The 21,197-nt window shown below is 40.4% G+C and overlaps 1 protein-coding gene across 1 annotated transcript in view; it reads right to left on the reverse strand.

Annotated features, from left to right (window-relative positions):
* Positions 1-2,437: 2,437 nt before the first annotated feature.
* Positions 2,438-21,197, reverse strand: part of LOC142436080 (DNA replication complex GINS protein PSF1-like) — a gene marked incomplete at its 5' end in the record, with an annotated part of 34,052 nt that continues 15,292 nt past the window's right edge. The window contains 2 exons of the mRNA XM_075540000.1: positions 2,438-2,887; positions 18,176-18,250. Coding sequence (XP_075396115.1) covers positions 2,819-2,887; positions 18,176-18,250 — 144 coding nt within the window. The remainder of the gene's footprint in view (positions 2,888-18,175; positions 18,251-21,197) is intronic.

Below are 21,197 nucleotides of genomic sequence, written 5' to 3' on the forward strand. Positions count from 1 at the left end.
GTACAGGATCTTGGTAGTGTGTCTGTTTGGGCCAGGTCCGGACCAGGCAGCCCCTTGCACCAGCCTCTCAAGAAGACAAATGACCTGCTGAACTTCAAAGCAGCTGCCTCCAGCATGTCACAAAGCTTACCCCCGGGCAGAACACAGACTCCCCCCCAGCGTGCCAGGAAGCAAGTTTGCTGAGAACAAGATGATTTATGGACAGGTCATCTCCTGCTCCGAAACTTGCAGCCGCAGTACAAAGAACCTCCCTTCCCCTTACCGGCCCATAGGCCTTTAAGCTCATATAATATGTATATATCCTGCCACCCTAGCACCATGCGCGACTTCCTTAACCTATTCTTGTTGGGTTGTGGAATCCATCTGGGAGTTCTTTTCCCTCAATAAAATCTTTCTCTTTCACTCATTTTTGTCTGAACCCTGCCTCTGTTCTGTGACTCTGTCTCAATCTCTCGGTGTCTATTTAATCTTGGCAGAAGTCCTTCTTGATTATCTTTTAGTTCTATTTCCACATGACTTTTTGGAAAAGCTTTACTCACTTACTTAACATTTCATCATTTCATAATTTAAAATATAGTAGAGATGACCAAAACTACAGCCCCAACAAACACTTATGGGGTTGCTGAGTTGAAAATCTTAAACAGCACCCAACATGCACAGCAACAACAATCTAATACTAAGTTTTTATTTAATTAAAGAACACTTCATCATTGTACCTGTTTACAGAATTAGTTTTGCATTCAACAATTCTTAATTTGTTTCTTTTGTGACATTAGTTGTAATCCCTTAAACATCCTTTTTGGGTTCCCATTTCACCCTCTTCCTGCCTTCTGAACTTGGCTTTTAGCAACATTTCTTCTCATATGATTGTCAGTATACTTTGTTCTCATGAGTCCTCACAAGTGTTACTATTTTACAGGTCTGTCCAGTATGGCATAAAAATGATCTCTGGGAATAGGTTCATTTTCAGGTTTGACGGATGTTTAAGGGTTATAGTCTTAGGGGGAGAGGGGATTCTCTACCTGTCTTTATCAGACCAGTGAAGCTGGTCTTTTCTCTCCTACTCTGTTCAGGATCTTCGATTTTTACTAGAGTGGTAGCCAGGAACCTTCCAGTTCTCCTCGTCTTAAGGTTAGAGAGGTTGTGGGATACAGAAAGGTTTTCCACAGGTTGTCACAACCTTATTATGACACATGGTAAATGACTGTACACTTGGAGGTCAGCTGCTTAGAGGGTATCTTGTCACAGGTGTATCCCCAGTGTTTCCCCCTTCCTATTGTGTGTGCATTCCTAGCTCGTCCCCTTCCTGTCACGCATAAACCTATTGTACAGCCCCTTCCTGTTACGCATATGGTTACCTGTCACTAGGGGGCTTGAATGTCCTCAAAATGTATATACAGCATGATTAGAAATATGATACATTTTCTCTCTGTGTGTGGACCTGGCTGTTGAGATCATGGCCGTCCTGAAGGTGAGCAATTGTATACTTTATTTTGTCTGTTGTCTCTTTACTTTTACCCCTCAATTACACAACTGGACCCGTTTGATTGTGGGAGTTGGTACCCCTCAGGAGGTAGGAGTTCATGTGGTCCAATAGTTCTTTAACCTAATTGTTTGGGTCTTTGATTTCAACTCTTTTCCAAATGGAAAGAGACTAACAGTTGGAACTTAACTGGTCACCACGCAAGCTTATAAGACTCCCTGTAACTGCTACTCATCCAAATAAAATGCAAAACATTCGGTTTAAAGACTGTTACACCAATTGCCCTAGACAGTCTCCAAACTATGGTCTTTACCCTTCCAGTCCAGTGCCTCAGAACTTGAAGGTGTTTTTGGATATGAATAAGTTTTCATAACTTTGTACCCTGTATGCTCTATCACATACGTGGACACATTGACATATTTACAGTACAAATAAGTATATCAAAATAGTCCCTGCCACACAGGTATACTCCCACAGACCACCGGTTCAACTCATATCTACCTATATATATACATACACTTATAAATTATTATTTGCTTTCACTGTTATTTCAAAATGGTGATTGGTATCTTTAAAAGGCATTTGAATCCAAAAACACAATTAAATAGATAATGAATGATTGACTACAAGCTAAGCAACTCTAAGAATTGCTGGCAGTTCCCAAAAGCTGAGAAAAACGATATACGGACCTCCCTTATTTCAGAGAGAGAACAAGGTGCTGTCAACACTTGCCTTCAGATTTCTGGCCTCCAGAACCGAGAATAAACTTCCCTTTGTTTTAAGCTACCTTGCTTATGGCATTTAGTTGTTGCTGATGCACAAGTTTATTGATAGTCATGTGCCAGGCTAGCCATTACTGTCTGCCTTCGCAAATCAGATGATAAACAATTGTGGTTACACATTAAATATAGCAAGAGGTCTTACACATCATCGTAACTTGCTTGTGTGAAACATTAATAAATATTCAAGAATCTTGGGCTTCTTGGCTTCACCAGGAATGCTACAGCATCCCTGCCGAATGTAAGACCCATGAGGGTCTGCCTTCTTCTTGTACAGCCAAATGCAACTGTGTTTGGGGGGAAAAGAGGAAAAAGACTCAAAGGTAATTAACAAACCACTAATATAAAATGTTATATATATGGATAGAGATTACTGCAAGGATGAGAATTCTTAGGATTCTAATAAATTCTTAGAAATGAGCACTAAAACTATGTAGTCAAGTAATTCTGGTTTTACATAAAGAATGCCTGTAATTTTAACAATTAAACAGTGGTGTCAGGTAGATGGAAAGATGTACAGATGTCTCCAAGAGCTGCACTCTGTCTAAATGTGAAGCTATGACAGCACATGTTCCAGAATTCCTTGTCTGATTAACTGTTCACACTTCCAACGAGGTAAAAAATGCTGAGGGAAAAAAGGGACACAGAAAAGAAATTATTGGAAAATAACCTCTTGGATTATATTTTACATCAATAAAAAACAAACTAATAGCTTATTTTAAAATTCCAACGGTGATAGATCATAATCAACTCAACAGCAACAAGTAGTTAATAAGGAATTAAGTTAACTTTACTATATTTATTGCTTTATTCAAATTTTGTTAAAGCTATTGGTATTTTAATCAGAATTACTTAAATGAATTGTATAGTTTAAATTAAATTCAATAAGAAACTTGTAAACACAGAAGTGGTTTTTTGCCCAACTTTAATAAACCCTGAATTTTCCAGGAGTGTAACTAGTATATATTTTTTTTAAAAAAAGAAGAACTTATGAATTAAGGACATCAGGTATAATGAATAACTATACAGACAACTTACAACAAAGATACAAGAGATCTAGTAAAACTAGGTAATCTTGGAACCTTGAGCTTCAGAAGAAATTATAGAAAAGTGGACTGAAAACTAACTAGAAGATGAAGGGAAACAAAAGTGGTGCAAGAACAGACAGGTGAATTGTCAGCTAGCCTGACGCATTCCATCCAGACAGAAGCCTGGCACATTGGTAGCTGGCACTAAGAAAGGATCCTCACTTGTTTCCCACACCCTCCTGATATCACAATTGCCAGCCCCTACCTTCACCCATACACCAGACAGAGATATCCTTGTAAGTCCATTTCTGCTTGAAGACAAAGCTATGCCCTCATGGTTTAACATCCCCATGCCTAGAGATGGATTATCACCCCCATGCCCAGAAATGCTTGAGATTCTCCTCAAAGCACTAGCAAAAAATACACTGCTGGATCCCTCGCTGCTCTTGGACACGTGGAAAGTTCCCCCATGATTAGCCATTCTGACCCAGCTGCTTCTCTACCAGAAAGAATCCCCTCAGCTATCACCTAAGCTGTAAAAACGCCCTACTGGATCAGGTGCGTGGACCACAGAAAACAGATAGGCCTGCCAAGCTCCATCTGGAATCAATATTCAACCCCCTAGAGGCTGTGACCTATACAAAAAGGTCCTCACCCCAAGTTTTCTCTTTGTTTTTCCTTTTCCTTCACTTCCTTTTATTTATTTTAATCACGTCTGCACTCTGCTTTCTTCTTTATTTCTGCTTCTACTTCTATTCTTTCCATTTTAATTTACTTTTCCAGTTCCCTTCCTTTCCTTTTTTATGTTTTGATTAGCTTCTCTTTTATTTTTCTCTACCTTGGTTTTTGACACACACACACACACACACACACACACACACACACACACACTTCTAGTTATTAAATTCCTTTCACTTGCTCTTGTTTGTCCGCTGTCTCTTGCTGGTTTCTTTTTCAAAAATTATTTCTTCGTTGGCAATTTTTTTTGTCCCTTCCTGTTCTACCTGACAGTGGACAGCAATCGCAGGCCTAGCCACCTCTATGACTGTAGTCATACCTATACAGTGACAGACACTACATACTCCTGTACCACCTGATCATCTTTACGTAAGTGAGACCACCAAACAAACCATTGCTAACTGTGCTATAATAACAACAAACAGTACTACACACATTCTCAAATTATCCTTTACAACAACCAGTAGATAGGTGGAGTGTCTGCAGTCTCAAGATACTAAGATCAATTAAACACAAAAACACTAATACTACAACATCTCAGTGGCAAAGACAATTTAAGTTTATATGAAGAAACAAGACAGAACAGCTGAAGCACATGACCAATATAGAGCTAGAAGACCTTTTTTCAGGAAGAAAAGGCATTGAAATTACCTGATAAACTATTAAAAATTATACTTTTATACTATCAATGAACCGGGAGAAAGGAAAGATTGCGAAGCTAAAGAAAAACTGAACACACACACACACACTAGAGTAATTCAGGAAAGCACTAAAATAACACATCAATTGAAACTAGAAACCGTACACCACAGCAAAGAGAAATTCAGAAGATTAATACTAAGATGAGAGAAACAGATAACGCATTAGAAGAGCAAAGGACTTTGCGAGTAGAAGGAGGCAGGGGAAGGGAGTGGTAAGCAAACAACGCCAAAGACGGGAATAACTAAGGAATTAAAATCAACAATGAGGAGGACATAGAGATCCTGGTGGTGTTGGGGTAACAGCAATTTAGCTGAGAAGAACTACTAAGGTGGAAGAAGGGTGAGTGTGATGGTGAGGTAGAAGAAAGGTAAAAAGAAACAGGAAAGATCTAGGAAGCAAAGCTATAGATAGAGGTATAAGCATAAGTGTGTACCTATGTAAATACATTAATTCATAAAAATAGAGGTATTGGTCTATGTACATCATATATGGCAAGACATTGGTGTAGTAGATGGACGTTAGGTCTCTGCTCAGGGCCTGCCTTCAATACAAGAATACTTTGTTCTAAGAACCTGGCATGTTGTGATGCTCACCCTCCTGGCATGATCGGTGAAGACAAAATGGGTGCACAAGCAAATGTGGTAAAGAAAGCTGATGGATTGCCTGCAACAATGATGCAAAAATAGAGCGATACTGGGGATGGTTCAGGACTGGATGGGGTGTGCTCTCTTGTCTAGAGGGTCACTGTGAGGTGGAGCTGGTTCGACAGCACCCGACCACAACAACAACAGAAAACTAAGACTGGCTCTGACAAGTGTCAGATGCTGCTCACCCAGGCTTGGACATTAACTTTCCATCGCGTTAAATGTAATCGCTTGGTGTCAGAGTTGGAGAAGCTGCTATTCATACTCTAGTGATCAAGTGTTATGTGAGAAAATTACTTGTACATTTACTAGTTTGCTATTCATACCTTATTTCAGTTTAGCTTAATAACCCATTCCCTTGTTTTCTTTATCTCTGGGGAAAATAAGTATCACTAATTGGAGCAGGATATGTGAAAGTACTGCAAAAATAAAACACACCATGCTAATAATAAAAAAAAAAATGAAAGCTGATGGTACCTCTTCTATCAAAAGATATAGCATCTGGGATCTAAAAGGCTTGAGGTTAAACAAGCAGCTGTCTAGCTGATAAACAAACCCACATGGAAGAAGCACACCAGCCTGTGTGATCATGAGATGGGATCAGGTAACAGGCATCAGAAGACCCAAAACACACACACACACACACCCCACACCCCCCCCCCAAATCCATCTGTAGATAATGGAACATCTCCTTGCAAAAGGGTCACAAGGGATGAGTCAACTAGGATGCAGTATAACACCAATGAAATATACAATATTCCTCTGGTTCCTTGAGGTTCCTCACCCCCCACTACCATGACTCCAGTCCTGCCTTTCACTGCGGGCTAGACCAGAACATGTACACAGATACAGATAAGAGCTCGAGACACACACTGAATCAAGGAATAACAATGGAAGTAGTGATACCAGGAGGGCAGGAGAAAGGTGACTCCAATGATTGACACATAACCACACCCCCACCCCAGGGGGACGATCAACAGAAACCAAGGGTGACGGGAGAGAGTGGTTGGTTAAGATATGAAAATAATAATAATTTATAATTTATCAAGGGGTCAAGGTGGGGTGGGGAGGGAGGGGAAAAAGAGGGACTGATATTTTGACCCTGGCCTCTAAACCCCTGATAAGGCCTGACCGTGGCAGCCTGCTCTCTGCTGGCTCCTCTAAGCCCCATGTCCATCACATGGCTGGTTCATTTTCTGTCAGCGCCCACGTAACTGACATATCTCCCCCACTTGCCTGAAAAGACAGCCAGGAGATCACCTCGCTAGGGTTTGGGATCAACGGTGGCCCTCTCTCCTTTGGGGACTGCCTACACCAGCGGAGCTCTTAACACTGGTCTCACTTCATGCCCTGCCTTGCCCTAGGGGCTAACTGACCCTGGGGCACAGCAAGGCCAGTATCATCACAAGGGCATAAGGACTGCACCTCTTGGCCTCCTAGTACAATCCTGCCCCTTGAGAGTCCCTGGCGTCTAATAGTAAGGGCTCAAATAGAAAGTAAATGTTTAGAAAATAATCTTGGCAACATATGTACAAATATGCTTGATACAATTGATGTATTGATTGTTATAAGAGCTCTAAGAGCCCCTTTATTAGTCTAGGTACTTTGGAGAAGTAAATCTACAGCAACTTGTGTATAAGAGAGAGTTGTATGTAAAGGTTAAGTGCGCATCAAGAAAATATCCCAACCCAGTGCTGCCCAAGCCCACAAGTCCAACATTAACCCATTAGTCCAATAACAGTCCACAAAGTCCTGCTCCATCTCACAAAACAGACACAATGATGTCGACTGCAGAGGAAAGCTGAGTCAATGAATATGTAAGCATCTCAGCGCTGGCAGGGGTCTCCACGTGGGTGCTCCAGCACCCAGGGCTGCATCGGGGTACGTTCATGTGGCTTCTCCCTGGGGATGTCTTGCAGGAAGTCTGTCTTGCAAGCTGAAGCAGGGAACTGCGAAAGCAGTTGCACCCTGGTGTGACCACAAAGCAAGAGACCCGAGAACTAGAAAGGTGAGGCTCACTGAGCCATTTATCCCTCTGCCCTTCAATTAACCCCACATGTGTTTATCGGCCAGGTTGGCACAATAAACTAACTGAGTCCCCAGTAGTATGATCTTTTAATTTTAAAAAAGAGCAAATGGACTAGAATTGAATCAGAGAGAGTTCATCAGTGAGATTAAAGAAAATCTCTCAACCTAATTTGGTAAAGGAATAATTTTTAAAATAGACAAGAAAATCTAGAGAAAATCACAGAATTCTGTGGGACAACATCAAGTACATTATGTGTGATTGGACAAAAAAACAGGAAGAAACAAACAAAACAATCAAAAGAGCAGAGAGAAGGAAACTTCCTTAATATATCATGACATGGTAACAAATGTACTCATGAAGCTAAACAAACCAAAAGCAGGGCTGACTGAAATAAAATAATCATGACATATCATGATGAAAGTTACAAATGACAGGAATCCTGACAGCAATTGAGGAAAAATAAGTTACTTAAAAAGAGGAACTGAAAACAAAAATTGTCTTAGAAAAAGTGCATCCAGAAGGCTCTGTAGCAGAAAATGACGAGACTTGGTTTAATGTACTTTGGACATGTTGTCCAGGGAGACAGACCTTGGAGACGTGTCCCACGCATGATAAAAGTACCGGGTTTTAGAACCGAGGAAAACCTTCAACAAGATGGATTGACACAGTAGCTGCATCACTGGGCTCAAAGATAAGAACAATAGTGAGGACTGCACAGTATGGGGCAGGGTTTTGCTCTATTGTCCATAGGAACACTGAGTTGGAATAACTCCACAGCACCTTCCAATAACAGCAACAACACCACCATCTATCATACACGAACACACTGAAGCAGGAAAAGTAAACATACATATTGAAAAGAGAAACAAGTCATGCAATTAAAAACTCCCAATACATTCAAAGAAGAGTTGACACCAATTTTATTCAAACCATTGTAGGACATAATAAAAATGGAAAGTCCCCAAATTCATTTTATGAAACTTGTAAAATCATTATACCCAAATCAGACAGAAACATAGCCAGGAAAGAAAATAATACAGCAATATCCCTTATGAACATAAATGTAAAAATATCTCAACAAAACCCTACCTAATAAAGCCAACAATAAATATCTCAGTAAAGTAAATCATCATGACCAACATGAATTCATAACAAGGGTGCAATGATGGTTACATATTAGAAAAACAATCAATGTTATCCACTATATAAACAAAACAACAGGAAAGAACTTTATAACCATATTAGAAAAATTCAAATCCTACAATCCTGAGAAGAAAATGGGACCGACGGTTCCAGGGGATAATAGAAAGGGAGAGCTAGGGAAGGGGGAGGGGAGCCAACAGACCCACGGACAGGGAACAACAAGAGATCTAAAATTGATGGAGAGGAAGGTGTAGAATGCCTGGTGGGGTTAGATCAAGTGCAATGTAGCTGAAAGAGGAATTACTGAGAGCCAAATGAAGGTCAAACATGATAGTGGGACAGGAGGAAAGTAAAGGGAAATAGAGGAGGAAAGGAGGCAAAAGACATTTTTTTTTACATTTTATTAGGGGCTCATACAACTCTTATCACAATCCATACAAATACATACATAAATTGTATAAAGCACACCCCTACATTCTTTGCCCTAATCATTTTCAAAGCATTTGCTCTCCACTTAAGCCCTTTGCATCAGGTCCTCTTTTTTTCCCCCTCCCTCCCCGGTCCCCCCTCCCTCATGAGCCTTTGATAATTTATAGATTGTTATTTTGTCATATCTTTCCCTATCCGGAGGCTCCCTTCCTCCCTTTCTCTGCCGTCCATCTCCCAGGGAGGAGGTCACATGTGGATCCTTGTAATCGGTTCCCCCTTTCCAACCCACTCACCCTCACTCTCCTAGTATCACCCCTCAGACCCCTGGTCCTGAAGGTATCATCCACCCTGGATTCCCTGTGTCTCCAGCTCCCATATGCACCAGTGTACATACAACCTCTGCCCTATCCAGTCCTGCAAGGTAGAATTCGGATCATGGTAGTTGGGGGAAGGAAGTATCCAGGATCTGGGGGAAAGCTGTGTTCTTCATCGGTACTACATCGCACCCTGACTGACCCATCTCCTCTCCTAAACCCCTCTATGAGGGGATCTCCAGTGGTTGACAAATGGGCTTTGGGTCTCCACTCTGCACTTCCCCCTTCATTCACTACGGTATATATATATATATATATATTTTTTTTTTTTTTGCATGATGCCTTTGGCACCTCGTGATTGCACAGGCTGGTGTGCTTCTTCCATGTGGGCTTTATTGCTTCTGAGCTAGATGGCCGCTTGTTCACCTTCAAGCCTTTAAGACCCCAGACACTATCTCTTTTGATGGCCGGGTACCATCAGCTTTCTTCGCCACATTTGCTTATGCACCCGTTTGTCATTGGTGATCGTATCATGGAGGTGTGCACCCAATGATATGATTTTTTTGTTCTTTGATACCTGATAACTGATCCCTTCAGGACCACGCGATCACACAGGCTGGTGTGTTCTTCCATGTGGGCTTTGTGCCTTCTGAGTTAGATGGCCGCTTGTTCACCTTCAAGCCTTTAAGACCCCAGACACTATCTCGTTTGATAGCCGGGCACCATCAGCTTTCTTCACTACATTTACTTGTTCACGCACTTTGGCTTCAGCAGTTGTGTAGGGAGGGTGAGCATCGTAGAGTGCCAACTTAATAAAAGAAAGTATTCATGCATTGAGGGAGTGCTTGAGTAGAGGTCCAAGGTCCTTCTGCCACCTTAAAACTAAACCTATAAATACAGAAACATAGATCTATTTCCCCATCCTCATATATATATTTGCATGTACATGTCTTTGTCTAGACCTCTATAAATGCCCTTTGACTCCTAGCTCTTTCCTCCATCTCCCTTGACTTTCCTCCTGCCCTACTACCAAGCTCCATCCCCACCTGGGTTACAGCTATACCTCTTCTTTATGTAACCTTACCCTTGATCATTCCCTACCAGGCCTGCCACTCCCTCCTCACTACCATTTTGGGTCCCATGTTGTTCCCTTGTCCCTGGGTTTGTTAACACCACTTCCTTACCCCCCCACTTCCCCTATCCCAAGCCCCCCCCGGAACTGTCGGTCCATTGTTTTTCCTCCAGATAGTTCATCCAGCCTGTCTTATTTAGACAGACCTGTGGAGACAATAACATGCACGAAAATAAGACAGAGGAAAACAAAGCAACAGTATACAACCAGACAACAAAACAACAACAAATCACTGACAAAGAACAAAACAAAACACATCAAGAAAGAAAACTTGTAGTTAGTTCAAGGATCGTTTGTTGGAGGCAAAAGACATTTATAGAGGTGTAAATATACACACATATATAAAAATATACTTATATAATGATAGGGATATGGGTCTATGTTCATATATTTATGTTTAATATTAAGGTTGCAGATGAATATTGGTTCTCTATTCAAGTCCTCCCGCAACGCAAGAACACTTCCTTCTAATAACCTGGCATTCTGTGATGCTCACCTTCCTGACATGATAGCTAAATTCAAATGGGTGCATTAGCAAATGTGGTGAAGAAAGCTGATGGTGCCTAGCTATGAAAAGATACAGTGTTTGGGGTCTTAAAGGCTTGAAGTTAAACAAGCGGCCATCTAGCAGGGAAGCAATAAAACCCACATGAAAGAAGCACACAGCCTGTGTGATCACAAGGTGTCAACAGGATCAGGTATCAGATGACCCAAAACAAACCATCATATAGATATGAATTGGGGGGGGGGGTTTGAAGTGGAGACCCAAGGCCCATTTGTAAACAATTGGACATCTCTTCACAGAAGGGTCAAGTCAGTCAGGGTGAAGTTTAGCACCAACAAAATACACACTACTCTAGCTCTTTAATTGACCTTGGCACCCCACTATCCTGACCCCAGTTCTAGCTTACAAATCTGGCTTGACAGGAACATGTACCCTAGTACATATCAGAGCTCTTGGTACACGGAATCCAGGACAGATAAATCCCTCAGGAACAGTAATGGGAGTAGCAATACCATGAGGGGAAGGGGAAGATGGGAGAGGAAAGGGAGAAAAGGAAAACCAGTCACAATGATCGACATATAAGCCACTCCCCACCTGCAGGGGACAAGCAACAGAGTAAAGGGAGACTGCAGACAGTGTAAAATATGAAAATAATAATAATTTATAATTTAACAAGGAGTCATGAGGGTGAGGGAGGGAAGGAGGGAAATAAAACAGGAGCTGATACCAAGGCCTCAATTAGAAAATGTTTTGAAAATAATGGTGACAACATATGTACAAATGTGCTTGATACAATTGATATATGGGTTGCTATAAGAGGTGTAAGAGCCCCTAGTAAAATGATATTAAAAAATACATCTACCTCTCCGTCTCTCTGCCACCCCGAGTGTGGTGGTGCTCCGACTTCACCATGTCATCTCATAAGAATTTCAGGATCAAGAGATTCCTGGCCAAGAAACAGAAGCAGAATCTGCCCATTCCCCAATGGATTCGAATGAAAACCGGTAATAAAATCAGGTACAACTCCAAGAGAAGACATTGGAGAAGAACCAAGCTGGGTCTGTAAGGAGCCCCCTGAAGGATGGCACGCATGGCCGCATTTTCCCAGGCTCATATCATGAATTAAGATTTTTGTCCCCATCTGATGAATTGAACTTCAATCGGCAAATAATCTGGTTTATTCCTTGTTTTTTTACTTCCTAATCAAGTTTAACAATAAATAATGTAAGGTTGTTGTTGTGAGAAAAAAAATACATCTATACTACTATAATACCTCAAGTAGAAAAAGACAGAAAATGGGGTAAGATGGCCACCATATAACAAGCCCGGGAAGATGTGCTCAGCAACTACCAAAGAGTTTCCACTATGAGAGAGATTCTGCACTTCCTGGTAGCAAGAAATTCAACTTAAAAGCCAAGTTGACCCAAGTTTCTCAAAGTGGAAAGCAGCAAGGCCTGCTGACAGACTCCCCTTTACGGATGAGCAGCAACATGAGTTGCTTCTACAAGCATCGTGATTCTTCGTGGCCCCTGAGAAAAGACAGTCAGCCAGCCAACCCTCTACCTCCCTGGCCTCTAGGGACACAGATAGCTAGCAGATCACTTGGGCAGCTTGGTACACACATGCTCAGTACCCAAGGTACGCTTTGTACCATTTCCCCATCTTCCTCCTCTTTTCCTGCTTTGTTCTACAAGGCATTCCATCCCGTGTGCCAGCGCCGTGATACCGCATACATGTACACACAGACTACTAAAAGAGCAGGAATCCCCACCCACAAGGTAGCTTTATTATATATAATTTTGGATTTTGTACTTTTGTTCTATTTTAATACTCTCTCTCTCTTTTTTGATCTCCTACTTCCTCTTCTGGAGTGACTCCACCCTCCTGAGAATCCACATTCCTCCCAGGAAGAGACAGGTCTGTGTATCCCAGCATACCCACTCTAGCATGGGCTTTCCAGGACCTCCTACGTGCACAGATATGCTCACATTCATTCACATTGCCACAATAGCAGAATCTGGTACCCACAACCATACCCAAGTTTTTTTTTTTTTTGATCCTTGTACTTCTATCAATTATCTTTCTATTTTCTTGCTGTTCTCTCATTAAATATCTTTCCATGAAACCTATTAATTGAGATTAACTCTCTGCCCGCAAGTGTCAACTCACAGTGATCCTATAGGACAGGGTAAAACTGTCCGGTGAGTTTCTGAGACTGTAACTGTTTATGGGAATAGAAAGTCTCCTTTTTTTGGCGGAGCAGCTGGTGGTTTTAAAATGTTGACCTTTCGGATTACAACTCAATACATAACCATTATGTGACCAGAGCTCCTTATTGTGATTACCCCTCTGAAAATATTTTCCCATTATTTTTGCAAGTCTGTTGGCTTATTCACAGTCACTTATTACTATCATTACTTTATTCTTATCATTACTTTTATTTTATTCTATTTTTCCCAGCCACTATCCCCACTTAGGCACCTTTCCCCTTCTTTTCATTTCACCACTGTATGTTTTCCAGCTCCTATTAGAACTCACCTGTGTCACTAGACAAACTCTACCTCTGTATGACCAGCAGCTCACACACCACAATGCTGAAGAAACAGCAGTCAAGCACAGAAAGCTTCCAAATTCAAGAAAAACAAACATGAACAACCAAGTAGCACTCAAACCAATGGAATAGTCTGAAGATGTGATTGTGAACCACCAGTAACAGAATTCAGAAGAATGATGCTTAGGTCAAGAGATCTGGGGAATGTTCATGAGAAAAACAGAAGAAATTGAGAAACTAACATCCTTAAACCAAAGGATTCTAGAAGATAAGCAATGAGATAACTGAATTAGGCAACATAGTAAAAGGCTAGAGGAATAAAATGGAAAAGGAAAATAAAATAAATGAGCTTGAAGACAATTACCCTCACGACAGTAGACAAGAGAAGCAATCAACAAAAAAACCCGGAAGCATCCAAATAAATCCTGTAGGACACTATCATAAGAACCCATCTAAGAAAAGAAAAAAGAAAAGAAATGCTGGGAAAAGAACACCACCAAAAAAAAAAAAATCTACAGAGAATAGTACAAGAAACCATGGAAGAAAATTTCAACATACTATTCAACAAGCTGAGAAGAATGGACAACCAAAGAGAAAACATCAAGACATAAAGAAAAGGAGAGAATCTGAGGGCAGCTAGAGAAAAAGGAAAAGTCATCTACAAAGGAAAGTTGAAAAGGATAAATTCAGACTTGTCAGCAAAAGACCTGCAGGCAAGAAGACAATGGAATGACATATATACAATTGTGACGGGTGGAAGGGGTGGTGGGGCGGAAGGAAGCCAGCCAAGAATATTATACTGAACAAAAATATCCCTCAAATACAAGGGAGAAATAAAGGTTATTTCCTGAGGAGGAAAAAATAAAGGAATTTTGAATTCAACAATTCATTTTCTCAGATCACAATGTTATAAAACTGGAAATCTACAACAGAAAGAAAAGGAACAAAAAGACAAACACATGGAGACTGAACAACATACCATTTCAAAATGACTGGACACTAGAGTAAACGAAAACGAGAAATTAAGAAACTCCTTAAAACAAGCAAACCTATAACACATCATACCAAAAACTCGGATACAACAAATGCAGTTATCTGAAGTCAATTTATAGCAATCAATACACACACGAAATATGAGAGAAATCCAAAACCAATACTAATAAAACACTTCCAAGAAGTAGAAAGAGGGAAACCACCTAAGTCCTTCAACAATAAAGGGAAAGAACTAATAAAAATTGAAGCAGAAATAAATGAACTGAAAAATGGGGGGGAAATCAACAAGACAAAAAGTTGGTTATGAAAAGATTAACAAAATCGACAAACTGCTAGAAAACTTAACAAAGGAAAAGAAAGATGCAAATATCTAGAATTTGAGATGAAAAGGGTGCCATCACAAAAGATCCAAATGAAATAAAAAGATACATGTAGAGCAAAAGAAGAATTAGAGGTCACCAAGAGACTTCCAACCAAGAAAGATTCTAAAGAAGTATGTATGTTGCCTTCACAGGAGAATGCTAGCAAGTATTCAGGGAAGAGCCATAACTAATTCTGTGCAGACTATTCCAAAATATAGAAACTGACAGCAAACTCCCACACGCATTCTATGAAATGAGCATAATCCTCAAAACCTGATCACGATCATTTAGAAAAAATGAAAACAGGAAGTAGATAAGAGTGTCCCTCATCAATATTCTTATTCAACATTGTACTACAATAAACATCTTAGCCAGACAGACAGCAAAAAAATTTTAAAATAAAAGGAATATAATTGGGCAAAAAATAGGTCAAGGTGTCACTATTTGCAGATAGTATGATTTTACATAGTGAGAGCCCCAAGGACTCCACAGAAAGATTGTTGGAAAGTACTAACGAATCTGTTAAAGTAATGGCATACAAGATTAATAAGCAGAAATCAATTTTAATATGCTATTGAAGAGCTCCAAAATAAAAACATCAAGAAAAAAAATAAAAAAGAGAAAACAATATCATTTATAATATCCATACAAAAGATGAATACCTGGGAATAAACTTAACCAAAGAAACAAAAGACCTGTACAAAGGAAACTACAGAAAAATCAAAATGTGAATATTACTGAAAGCAATAAATCTATAGATAGAACACAATTCTGATCAAAATCATTTTCTTGGGGGCTCATACAGCTCTTATCACAATCTATGCATCCATCCATTGTGTCTAGCACATTTGTTCATTGTTGCCATCATCATTTTCAAAACAATTTCATTCTACTTGAGCCCTTGGCATGGGCTCCTCATTTTTCCCTCTTCCCTTCTTCACGAACTCTTAATAATTCATAAATTGTTATTAATTTTTCATGTCTTACACTGTCCGAGGTCTCTCTTTACCCTCTTTTCTACTGCCCATGCCCAAGGAGGGGTTACATTGTGATCAGTGCCCCCTCTTGTTACCACTACTCTCACAGCTGTCTACAAATGGGTTTGGGGTCTCCAGTCCACCCTCCCCCTCAATCACATCAATAAGGCTTTTTGTTCTGGGTCTTTGATGCCAGATACCTGATCCCTTCGACACCTCTTTATCACACAAGCTGGTGTGCTTCTTCCATGTGGGCTTTGTTGCTTCTTAGAGAGAGTCACTTGTTCATCTTCAAGCCTGTAAGACCCCAGATGCTATATCTTTGCATTGCTGGACACCATCACCTTTCTTCATTACATTTGCTTATGCACCCATTTGTCTTCAGCAATTCTGGCGGGAAGGTTATCACAGAATGCCAGGTGACTAGAACAAAGTGTTCTTGCGTTGAGGGAGTACTTGAGTAGAGGCCCACTTAATTGGACCTTTTGGACCTACTTTCTATCCAGCTCTTGGTAATCCAGGGTGTGTGCTACAGACTCGTGGACTTAATATTGTTCTTTGGAGGCACACAATATCTTTCATAGGCCACACCAGAAAGAATCCTTGTGGAAGCTACATTCACTGGAGTTTGTAAACTGGGCTTTCATTCAAACTCATCAGGAGCCCTTTGATTTAAGACTGAAATTCATCAGTGTGAGAAGATGATGACTGCTATCCCAAGTTATGGAATTGGCAGTTATTGGACTTTGGTTTGACTCTCTGGCCTTCAGGGTGCCTAATGAATGGTGATCCAGGAATACCAAATATTTACTACTTTAATGCTCTTCTTATTTTGTTATGACATGTATTAGTCAGGTATGCATGTTGCTACCTTTTGGAATGAATTTTGTTGAAAGTTTTGTTCCAACATCAACCCTAATTATTTGTGTAAATAGTGTCCAGCCCAGCCTGTGTGATCACGAGGTGTCAATGGGATCAGGTATCAGGCATCAAAAAACAAAAAGTCCTATCACTGTGATGAGTGGGAGTGCGAAATGGGGACACAAAACCCATCTATAGGCAACTGGACATACCCTTACAGAAGGGCCTTGGGGAGGAGACAAACCAGTCAGGGTATAGTATAGTAAAGATAAAACATACAGCTTTCCTCTAGTTCTTTAATGCTTCCTCCCTCCCACTATCATGATCCCAATTCTACCTTACAAATACGGGTAGACCAGAGGATGTACACTGGTACAGACAGGAACTAGAAACAGAGGCAATCCAGGACAGATGACCCTCTGAGGACTAGTAGTGAGAGTGGCGATACCGGGAGGGTGGAGGGAAGGTAGGGTAGAAAGGGGCAAGGGATTATAAAGATCTACATATAAACTCCTCCATGGGGGACAGACAACAGAAAAGTGGGTGAAGGGAGACGTTGGACAGTGTGAGATATGCCAAAATAATAATAATTTATAAATAATCAAGGGTTCGTGAGGGAGGGTGGGGGAAGGAGGGTGAAAATGAGGAGCTGATACCAAGGGCTCAAGTAGAAAGAAAATGTTTTGAAAATTATATGGCAACAAATGTACAAATGTGCTTGACACAATGTATGTATGGATGAATTGTAATAAGAGCTGTATGAGTCCCCCCAGAAAAGATTTTTTAATAAATTGTTCAGAAACTTGAATTTAATCTATATAAGTCAACAATTCGAGCATGAATTGATGTCTGAAACCAGCCTATACTTCTATATGCTTTTCTCAACCGTGTTTTAAATTCTGTATCATTAGCTAAATGAATCACACTATCGTTACCTTATGTCCCAGGAAGATGGTTTGAAAAGTTTTCGTTATCATAAAATGATAATGTTGTTTCTAAAGTGAACCAGAGACATATATAAACCACAGATATGTGAATGGATTTTGTGCTCCCATTTAAATCTAGCCCCAATCTAAGAACTATGAGTTCTTAGGATGTGGCCCTCTTTAATGCTTAAAGAAGTCACTAAAGATATAGGTGCTATAGAAAAAACAAAACAAAAGAGAATGAAAAAACAACAAACAAAGCCCAAGTAATATACTCATAAAAATTATATCTGTTTGTAATTAATAGATAAAAATTTTACTAGTACATTGCTTAGAACACATGGTAGATAAATGGAATCACAGAATGGAATTTTCCCACTTTTTGCAGTCCATTGTATATTCAATATTTGTAAGTCTTAACATTTACAAAAAGTACAAAACAAGGTGATCTATATTAAACATAATGCCTGTGCTATAAATTGTCATCACAAGGTAATTATTTTACTATTGATTCGAACATTTTCTTCATTCAATACTTTTATTGAAGTTCAAAGTATACATTCTTAAGACAATAAATACCTGGCTGTTTTTTCTTAGTATCACAGAGGTACCATCATCAACTTCAAATTCTCCATAGTCTCTTAGACACCGTACCTGAAAAGAAAATCAGATATTTTATCCAAATTACCTTTTAAAATATGCAGTGATCATAACATGAAGTGGGATTATATAAATGCCCGAACAGTAAAAGTACTGTATTTTATGTGTCTGTCCTCCTCTGTGTACTTAGGACCCTTACAATTCCCAGATATTTACTGTGGTCCTAAACCTAAAGATCTCAATTTCCTACGTCACCGGGAAGGGAAAAATAAGCTTTGCAAATGTATACATGGATGGTATTACCAATAAGGAAACCAGGGATTTAGATAAAAGGAGACTACATAGTTGGACGTTTTCCTCTCAAACAATGCACTATATTAATCAGAAGGAATAAAAATGAGGGACATAACAGTGGCAAACAAGAAAGAAAAGAGCATTTTACCTCAACTAGATTGACCAGATCCTTCCCATAATCCATCAGGATAAAAGAACATACATCTAAAAACAAACTGTTTTTCTTTTTAACAATTTACTGGGGCTCATACAATTCTTATCACAGTTCATACATATACATACATCAATTGTATAAAGCACATCTGTACAGTCTTTGCCCTAATCATATTTTTCTCTTTTCCTTTTTTACATTTTATTAGGGACTCATACAACTCTTATCACAATCCATACATATACATACATCAATTGTATAAAGCACATCCATACATTCCCTGCCCCAATCATTCTCAAGGCATTTGCTCTCCACTTAAGCCCCTTGCATCAGGTCCTCTTTTTTATTTTTTCCCCCTCCCTCCCCTTTCCCCCCTCCCTCGTGTGCACTTGGAAATTTATACATCGTTATTTTGTCATATCTTGCCCTATCCGGAGTCTCCCTTACCCCCCTTCGCTGCTGTCCCTCTCCCAGGGAAGAGGTCACATGTGGATCCTTGTAATCAGTACCCCCTTTCCAACCCACTCACCCTCCACTCTCCCAGCATCATCCCTCACACCCTTGGTCCTGAAGGTATCATCCACCTTGGATTCCCTGTACCTCCAGCCCTCATATGTACCAGTGTACAGCCTCTGCCCTATCCAGCCCTGCAAGGTAGAATTCGTATCATGGTAGTTGGGGGGAGGAAGCATCCAGGATCTGGAGGAAAGTTGTGTTCTTCATCGGTACTACCTCGCACCCTAATTAACCCATCTCCTCTCCTAAACCCCTCTATGAGGGGATCTCCATTGGCCGACACTTGGGCCTTGGGTCTCCACTCTGCACTTCCCCCTTCATTTAATATGGTATATATATACATATATACATATACATATATACATATACACACATGTACACATACATACACACATATCTTTTTTTTTTTGCATGATGCCTTATACCTGGTCCCTTGGCACCTCGCGATCGCACTGGCCGGTGTGCTTATTCCATGTGGGCTTTTTTGCTTCTGAGCTAGATGGCCGCTTTTTCACCTTCAAGCCTTTAAGACCCCAGACACTATCTCTTTTGATAGCCAGGCACCATCAGCTTTCTTCACCACATTTGCTTATGCACCCATTTGTCTTCAGCGATCCTATCATGGAGGTGTGCAGTCAATGATATGATATTTTGTTCTTTGATGCCTGGTAACTGATCCCTTCGGGACCACTCGATCACACAGGCTGGTGTGTTCTTCCATGTGGACTTTGTTGCTTCTGAGCTAGATGGCCGCTTGTTTATCTTCAAGCCTTTAAGACCCCAGTCACTATCTCTTTTGATAGCCGGGCACCATCAGCTTTCTTCACCATATTTACTTGTTCACCCACTTTGGCTCCAGACGTTGTGTCGGGAGAGTGAGCATCATAGAGTTCCAATTTAATAAAAGGAGATATTCATGCATTGAGGGAGTGAACAAACTGTTTTTCAAAGGAAATCAAGTCTTCCAATCTCTTGTTTCTCAGGAATACTTAAAAATACATTTAAAAGATTCAGTTTCATGCTCTTTCATTTTGCTTACACAGTAACTTAGCAATCAATTAATTTTCATTTAGTATTTTAAAAATAAAACAAAATTTATGGAAGATGGAATGTTAGATTACATTAAGATGCTTGAAATTAAAGTGCCAACATCCAATCATTTTTGACCTATAAAATATAAGCTTAATATAGTTCAGCTCACACAACACTATTACCTTAAAACTGTGAATCAAAGTTTGTTGCAGAGAGGGCACTATAAGTATTTCTATACTCCTGTCCCTCTATAGCAGTGTTTCCCAAAGTGGGGATACTGCAATGATCCAGGAGGAGTATAAAGCAGATAGCTACACTTTATCCTGGAGTATAGGCTATTGTATAAAAGTTTTTAATTTTACACACACACACACACACACACACACACACACACACACACACACACACACACCATAGTGAATGAAGGGGTAAGTGCAGCGTGGAGACTCAAAGCCCATTTGTCGGCCACTGGAGATCCCCTCATAGAGGGGTTTAGGAGAGGAGATGGGTCAGTCAGGGTGTGATGCAGTACCGATGAAGAACACAGCTTTCCCCCAGATCCTGGATGCTTCCTCCCCCAACTACCATGATCCGAATTCTACCTTGCAGGACTGGATAGGGCAGAGGTTGTACACTGGTGCATATGGGAGCTGGAGGCACAGGGAATCCAGGGTGGATGATAACTTCAGGACCATTGGTATGAGGGGCAATGCTGGGAGAGTGGAGGGTGAGTGGGTTGGAAAGGGGGAACTGATTACAAGGATCCACATGTGACCTCCTCTCTGGGAGACAGACGGCAGAGAAGGGTGGGGGGGGGGGTAAAGGAGACTCCGGATAGTGAAAGATATGACAAAATAACAATGTATAAATTACCAAGGGCACATGAGGGAGGGGAGAAAAAAAAGAGGACCTGATGCAAAGGTAAAGTGAAGAGCAAATGCTTTGAGAGTGATTAGGGCAAAGAATGTAGGGATGTGCTTTATACAATTGATGTATGTATATGTGTGG

Source organism: Tenrec ecaudatus, unplaced genomic scaffold, assembly GCF_050624435.1.
Source record: "Tenrec ecaudatus isolate mTenEca1 unplaced genomic scaffold, mTenEca1.hap1 Scaffold_148, whole genome shotgun sequence".
Taxonomy (NCBI): Eukaryota; Metazoa; Chordata; class Mammalia; order Afrosoricida; family Tenrecidae; genus Tenrec; species Tenrec ecaudatus.